Below are 8,181 nucleotides of genomic sequence, written 5' to 3' on the forward strand. Positions count from 1 at the left end.
ATATCTGGTCTTTTATAGATTCATACAAAACCTGTATTGGCTTTATTATCCCTGTTTTTCCAAACTTTTGTGATGCATCCATTGTTCACACCATGTCCCTACCACATCTTCTGTTATAGGCTAATGTCCTGGTGGTGCAGGGGTTAAAGACAGTGTTATCAAGCTATCACCTGCCACTGGAGCATGAGTTTGATCCCTGGCAGACCAGGGAGCAGCCCACACAGTGCAGCAGACCCCAGTTCTTATATGCATAAATAAATAAATCTTTAAAAAAAAAAAAAAAGAAAGGCAATGAAAGCAATAGAGTACTTTACCACCAGGGGGAAAAAAAGGAAGTCATGAGGGAGAATGAAAGAAAAGGAAAGGAAGTAAAAAAAAAAAAAAAAAAACAGCCTAAGAAATGTATCCCTCTGTAAGTAGCCATCACCCTGCCCTCTTCCATTTCTAACTTACACTGTAATTCTTGTAATTATTCCTTGCTTGAGTTTTTCACAGATAAAGAAACTCTCACTTGTCTACTCAAATCCCAGCGCTGCCAACAAACAATAAGGTGTCTGTCACTGGACTAAGAATGTCTAGACTGAGCCCTACTATTTACAGTTAGAAAATTTCATTGAATGATTAGTTGATAAATCAGTGGTTGCTAAAATATACCAATACTTGAATTCCCAGAGTAGGGAAAAAGGAGTTAAACCAGGCAAGCCATTTTCTCTGATTAAAACAAAGATGCGAACAGCTCCACAAATACCCAAGAGCAAAACAGAGATCCTCAGAAATACCTACTGAAGTTTCTGGGACTTGTGGTTTATGAAATGGCACATGAGCTGAATAAGATTTTGGTCTCTTTCATTTTAACCTAAGGCCATAATTTTGTCAGATAATACAAAATTTAAAAAGTAATGCTTGTAGGGATATGGAGAAGATTCCTCCAAATCTCTAAGATGAATCTATTAATAATAATTCTCTCAGAGAGGGACAGCTGCTTTCTGTATGAAGCCGTTTTTGGGAAGCAGTGATGATGTAGTGGAAAGAGAGCTTAGCTTGGGAATGCCTGGACTCTTCCACAGTCTAACTTTAGGAAAGTCTCAATTGCTCTGAGTTCCAATGTCCTTATTTGTAAAATGGGCTTAATGAGAGTTTTCTTAGATAATTCTTGATAAAATTAATCACAATATAAAAGTGCACTGGAAAATCCAGTCATTAGCTACCAACAGGGCTTAAGGGGATCTGAAAAAAATGTTTAAGGAAGTGATCCAGGGAGAGTGCATGTCTGCACAGGTCTTGATTATACAACCCTTGTGAGACTAAGTTTTTATAAATGAGAGAACTGAAGCTCCTGTGGCAGGGCACCCCGTGCTCTGCTTGGAAACCGTAGATGTGAGGTCTTAGAATAACACGGTGGATGGAGCGACTGTGTTGCAGACTGTGAGCGTTCAAACTAACATACACTGTCCTTCACACACTAACAGATCCACATGCTAGGAACTTCTTGTTCCTCCACAGTATGATTGATTAATTAGAAAGGAAACCTGCATGCGTATGTTTATTGCAGCACTAGTTACAACAGCTAAGATGTGGAAACAACCTAAATGCCCAAAAACAGACACTAGATCAAGAAGATGTGGTACATATACACAATGGAATACTACTCAGCAATCAAAAAAGATAAACTCATGCCATTTGCAGCAATATGGATGGAGCTGGAAGGGATTATCCTCAGTGAAATAAATCAGGAGGAAAAAGAAAAATATTGGATAGTTTCACTTATAGGAGGAATATAGGGAAACTGAACAGGGGGTCAGGGAAAAAAAAGACAAAACTAACAGGCAAACTATAAAAATAAGATATACAGCAGGAGGGAGAGGGGTCAAAACAGAAGGGAAGAGCACAAGGGACTATGCTGATGGTTCACAGGTGATGTGGTGGTGGGTGGAAGCTTTGGGGGCTTACAGCTGAGGGGAGAGATCAAATATTGTACAAAAATGAATGATGTAATAAAAAAATAAAGCCAACAATGTTAAAAAAATTGATTGCATATTTGTATATCACAATAGTAAATTATTTTTCTTTATAATGCAGAGTTACATACAGTTATAAAGCTGTATTTGAAATACAGCTCTTCTATTAATCAACTCTGTAACATCAATGAAGTTGCTTAAACTCTTTGAGATTAAATCTTTTAAAATTTTTCTACTAGACCCACAAAAAAAATTTTTTTTTCTACTAGAAATAAGGGAAATAACAATATTTGCCAAATAGATTTCTGGTGAAAATGGAAAGAAATAATAGACAACACTGAGCACAATTCTGACATATGGCAAATGCCCAGTAAATGTCAACTATTATTAGAAGTGGTTTATTCACTAAGACATCCCAACTGGCCACTCTCATGCTGTGAGAACCTGTCTGTGTAGCATCTGAACTCCCTTTGTGATGTGTATTTCTCCTCTTTTAAAAATGCTTTCAGAGCAGTCTAGGTATTATGATACTTACTTTTATAACCACTATAGTCATATTTGTTATTTTGCTCTGAGATTTGGTAGATTTAGTGTCATTAAAGTTCACTTTTGTTATGTTAGATCAGTGTCACTGAAAATTTTTTACTGTTAAATAAAATCAACTAATTTCATAATTCATAAGAACTCAATTATTTGTTCAAATTAAGAAAATCCTTACTGGCTTACCTAAAAGATGATTCTCTTTATATCTTCTTGTATATTTCCAGTGACAAAAGAGTGAAATACCCCACAAGATGGCTTATTTCACTGCTATATGTTTTCTAATAATTAAAAACTTGCTTCCTACAGTGAAAAGAAATCTTTCAACCACATCTGCACATGATTCCTGAGTCAACACAGGGACCAGCATACATTAAGTCTATCTACTAGCCCTGAAAGCATCTGAAATCTGCATTTTTATTTCTGCTTCACTGAAATCTCTATCTCATAACAGTGTAATGCTTTAAAAATGTTGGCATTGAAATTAAAGAGGCTCAGTTAAGTCACTTTCTACTTTATAGAATTTCTTTTAGAGATACTGTCATAATTAATCAAAATTTAACATAGCACTCAGCATGAGGTTAGTCCTTAAAATGAATTATTAACTGAATATTAGCTATTTAATCAATCATTTTCCTTTGGAAATGGTTGTTAACATCTTTATAATTATCACTGTCCTATGTTTGTGCCTGGTATGTGAATATTTCTCTTTAGGGGGCTGACTTAAGGGACAAACACAGATGGTTGATGCATAATAAAGAATTACTAACTGATTAGGTTTATCTTGAAGAGTGATGCATATTAGAGATAACTTGTCACATGTATGTAGGGATCACTTCAAAAGCAATGAGACAAATGATACCACACACAAAGATGTGAAGGTGAAAAAAGGCACCCTTAAGAAGGGATAGTTAAATGATCCACCAATACCAATTTTAGGAATGTGTCCAAAGAATATGAAAACACAGGGCCTCCGTGGTGGCACAAGGGATTAAGCACAGCACTATGAAGCTCTCCGCAGCCTCTGCAGCACGAGTTTGATCCCCTGCGGGCCAAGGAGCTGACCCACATGGCACAGCAGACCTCTCCTGTCTCGCCTGCTGCTCCCCTCAGCAGTATATTTCAGTCAGTCTGCCTGTTCTGTTCCCCACTCTGTCTCTGGTGAATCATCTCACCCCCCGGGCCTCTGTCCTGTACCCCAGTTCTTGCATGCATAAATAAAAAAAATGAAAACACTACTATGAAAAGATTTATGTACCCCCATGTGCACAGCATTATTCACAGCAGCTAAGACATGGAAACAACCTAAATGCTCATCAAAGGATGACTGGATGGAGGAATTGCGATCTATATACCCTATGGGAAACGATTCAGCTATTAGAAAAGAAACGGTGCCTTTTGTGACAAAAAGGGCAGAACTTGAGATGATTCTGTAAGTAAAATAAATCAGAAAGTGGAAGACAATTACTGGATGGTTTCACTCATTTGTGGACCATAAATAACCAAAGCAAACAAACTGGCAAAATACAACAAAAATATCTCTAAGACTCTACAAAAAACACAATGTTTCCCGAGAGTTGGGTAGGGTAATGCAGTGGTATGATGACACAGGAGGTCTGGAGGTGGGTGAGTGAATCATGTGCACATGTTGAAGTATTAAACTGTACCGCTGAAATTATATAGTTATGTAAACAGATGAGCCAGTAAAATATTATAAAAATAAGTAATAAAACAGGCCTTTTTAACTGATATTTTGTTAGCCATGCCACATCCCATTTGTCCATTTGGGACTGATATCAACTGATAAACAATGCAGAGCCTCAAAAAAATAAATAAACAAAGGATAGTTAGAGCTGGAACCCATTCTACCATGCAATCACCCTTGGGGGCACAGAAACACCTCCTACTTTAGAGCACCCTTTTCCAGTAACCTCATTATGCTATCTCATAACTGGATGATGTCAAGCCTGGCAGACTAATTATTCCCTCAGAGCTATCACTGAGTCCCAAACAGGGCTTAAGGGGACCTGAAAAAAACTTCTAAGGAAGTGATCCAGGGAGAGTGCATGCGTACAGGTCTTGCCTGGACAACCCTTGTGAGACTTAGTGCTTATAAATGAGAGAACTGAAGCTCCTGTGGCTGAGCACACTGTGCTCTGCTTGGAAATAGTAGATGTGAGTTATCAGCGTAACACGGTGGACTGTGTGACAGTGTGAGGGTTCAAACTTCTGCCTGTGTCTCACTGCTAAGAGTCTCTGTCTCTGACACATTAACAGATCCACACAGCAGGAACTTCCTGTTCCTGGGGATTTGCTTTTTCCTGAAATGGACTTAAACAGTGAACAGAATTATGCAATCATAGATTATCATGTCATCTGATCACAGACAAGGACCAAAGACCTTGGAGAGCCTGCAGTGACCAGGAGCGGTGATCCGGCGCTCCTGTCAGTTTGCATCGCTCAGACACACTACTCAGGTGAGGCTACAATCACTAACAACTCTAGGTTATGGGCAATATTCCTCCCCCAGAATGTCACTCTTCTTTCTTTGCCATCTTCACTTTTGCCTAGTTCTTGAGCGGTATGTGAGTGACTCATTTGCTAGGTCATTCTAGTTAGACATGATTTCAGTGGTATTTGCCACAGTTTATGATTGGAAAATCCACGTTGAATGTGGCTCTGTAATTTGAATGTTCCTGTCTTGGAATGGATACTAAGGTCTAGGGTCACAGGAATGGGAAAAGCCTGTTGTCTGAACTCTGAAACTAAATTACACATCAACAACATGTTCTCTACAAAGCTAGAAAGTGATGAGGATGAAGTAAGACAGGAAGATATTTCCACTATCCTAGAAGATGATGATGTGGATCTAGATAAGAGGGTCCACTGCCCAACAATGGACAGGCTGTCTTTTAAAGCAGATGCAAACAGAAGCAGAATTTCCTCTTCACAAAGGGCACAGACAAAGGAATGAAACAGGTCTGAGTCTTGGCACTATCACATACTAGCTTTACAACCCTGGGCAACTTGCTTCATTTTTCTAAGCTTCAGTTTCTAGATCTGTAGATGGCAACAGTAATAATCATTTCTCACAGGTTTATTTTAAAATATGAATCACATTTGGAGGTCTTAAACCTAATTGTTGGAATGCAGTAGTCTTTAATATGAATGTATGTGTGTGTGTGTGTGTGTAGAGATCACTTCAAAAGCAATGAGACAAATATCACAAGGCAACCCTAAGAAAGGATAAAGTTAGAGTTGAACAATGTTCTACCATGCAAACAAACTTGGAGGCACAGAAACGCTTCCTACTTTACAGCACCCCTTTCTGGTGACCTCATTGCTATTTCATAACTGGATGATGATAAGCCTGGCAGATTAATTATTCCCTCAGAGCTATCACTGAGTCCCAAACAGGGCTTAAGGGGATCTGAAAAAAACTTGAAAGGAAGTAATCTAGGGAGAGTGCATGCATCTAGGTCTTGCGTGTATTATCGAGGAAGAGGTCACTTGTGTTTTCCTGTCCCACACCTTGCTCTTGACTTCTGTGACCAACTTTATTTTATGTAGGTCATTGTACGTCTTACTTTGTTACAGTAGTTTGGCTCTTTCCTTCCTGCTACCATTTTTTTCTGTTTAACATTTTAGAGTTGCCTCAAGTCCACTTAGAAAAGATGAAAAGGCTTGGAAGAAGCAAAGTAGCATCTCCTGAAAGAGCTGCAGATATTAGCCCTCCCAAGTCTGGAAGGATATAATCTGAAGAGCATATGATTTAAATCTACTCAACAATGTTATCAATAAAGCACTTACTTGCAAATAGAGAAAGACACTAAAGAAGTACCCGAGATACATAAAATAAAGGAGCGCTTTTTATTAGGACTTTCAGTTTTGACAAATGTTTTCAGATGTTTTGTAAATGTTACTCTGATATCATTATTTTTGTTGTTGCTCCTATTCTTGTTATAGCAATTATGGATTTCTTTGTGTTGAGGATAAAATGGTGTCTTTGAAAGAGGCTATATAAATGGTTTTACCTAATATAGCTAGTAAGAGGCAAAGCCAGGATTCAAATGAAGTGTTCTGTATCCTGATTGCAATGTAATTTTGTTCCTGATGTTAATCACAAAGTATTGTGAGCTGGCAGTTTGTTACTCAAAGATATCATTAGGGTTCAAAACAGATATGACCAAAGGGAAAAAATCCATGAATTAAACAAAGTGAAAAAAGTTTTCTAACTCAGCAAGAGAATGTCTGAATCTATCCCTCTAACCTCTCTCGAAAACCTTTCTGCCTGGGCCTGGATGATACGCATACTCTGGCTCGGAGATACACATTTCTCATTACCTGATATTTTTATACAGATCTTGTCTTTCATAAGAGGGATGGTAGTTTCTTGTTTAAAAACACAGTTAAAGCTCTCATCAGCAAAAATCTTAATTTGAGATTGATGCTCAATTTTGGTTTCTTGAGTTCCTTCTCTGACTTTCTCACAGCTATGAGGAATCGCTCAGTGGTGACTGAGTTTATCCTGCTGGGCATCCCACACACGGAAGATCTGGAAACCATACTCTTTTTCCTTTTTTTGTTCTTCTACATCTTCACTCTCATGGGGAATCTAATCATCCTTCTGGCAATTATCTCCTCCACTCGACTGCACACCCCCATGTACTTCTTCCTGTGCCAGCTGTCTGTGTTTGACATATTTTTCCCTTCTGTCAGTTCCCCCAAGATGCTCTTCTACCTCTCAGGAAATAGCCGGGCCATCTCCTATGCAGGCTGTGTGTCCCAGCTCTTCTTCTACCACTTCCTGGGCTGCACTGAGTGTTTCCTCTACACCGTGATGGCCTACGACCGCTTTGTTGCCATATGTTATCCTCTACGCTACACGATAATCATGAGCCACAGGGTGTGTGCCCTCCTGGCCTTTGGGACGTCATTTTTCGGCTGCATTCAGGCCATCTTTCTAACTACCCTCACCTTCCAGTTGCCCTACTGTGGCCCCAATGAGGTGGACTATTACTTCTGTGATATCCCTGTGATGTTGAAGCTGGCATGTGCAGACACCTCAGCCCTGGAGATGGTGGGTTTCATAGCCGTGGGCCTCATGCCCCTCAGCTGCTTCCTTCTCATCCTCACCTCCTACAGTCGCATTGTCTACTCCATCCTGCAGATCCGCTCTGCTGAGGGCCGGCGCCGTGCCTTCTCCACTTGTAGCGCCCACCTCACTGCTATCCTGCTTTTTTACATGCCGGTGGTCCTCATCTACTTAAGACCAACCCCCAGTCCCTGGTTGGATGCAACGGTTCAGGTCCTGAACAACCTGGTCACCCCCATGCTGAACCCCTTGATCTACAGCCTCAGGAATAAGGAGGTAAAATCATCCCTGAGGAAGGTCCTACATCATCTGGGCTTCCTTCCTGAGCAGTTGTAGAGATCAGATGCTAATGCTTCAACTGTACTTCATAGCTTATAAGATACTTTTAAATGGTTCTCAAAAATATTTTTAAATTTGGAAGATACTGTAATGATTATTTCCATTTTACAATATGGAGTCTAAGATTTACATAGTTACAGTGAGTTAAAGAGACTTGTCGAAGGATGTGTCGAAGCTTCAAGTAGCACCCTAGAAAAACCTACAGAAGTTGTTTAAAGAGGACTCCAGCTGGGACCGGGGGCAAGTTCT

General features: G+C 39.6%; 1 protein-coding gene across 1 annotated transcript; it reads left to right on the plus strand.

Annotated features, from left to right (window-relative positions):
- Positions 1 to 6,993: 6,993 nt before the first annotated feature.
- On the plus strand, positions 6,994 to 7,929 carry LOC311182137 (olfactory receptor 10D1B-like; the record flags this gene model as incomplete). Its single annotated transcript, XM_084250736.1, has 1 exon — positions 6,994 to 7,929. One exon carries the CDS (start codon positions 6,994 to 6,996, stop codon positions 7,927 to 7,929), a length of 936 nt encoding a protein of 311 aa, XP_084106862.1.
- Positions 7,930 to 8,181: the final 252 nt, after the last annotated feature.

Source organism: Talpa europaea (genome assembly GCF_964194135.1).
Source record: "Talpa europaea genome assembly, chromosome: 12".
Taxonomy (NCBI): domain Eukaryota; kingdom Metazoa; phylum Chordata; class Mammalia; order Eulipotyphla; family Talpidae; genus Talpa; species Talpa europaea.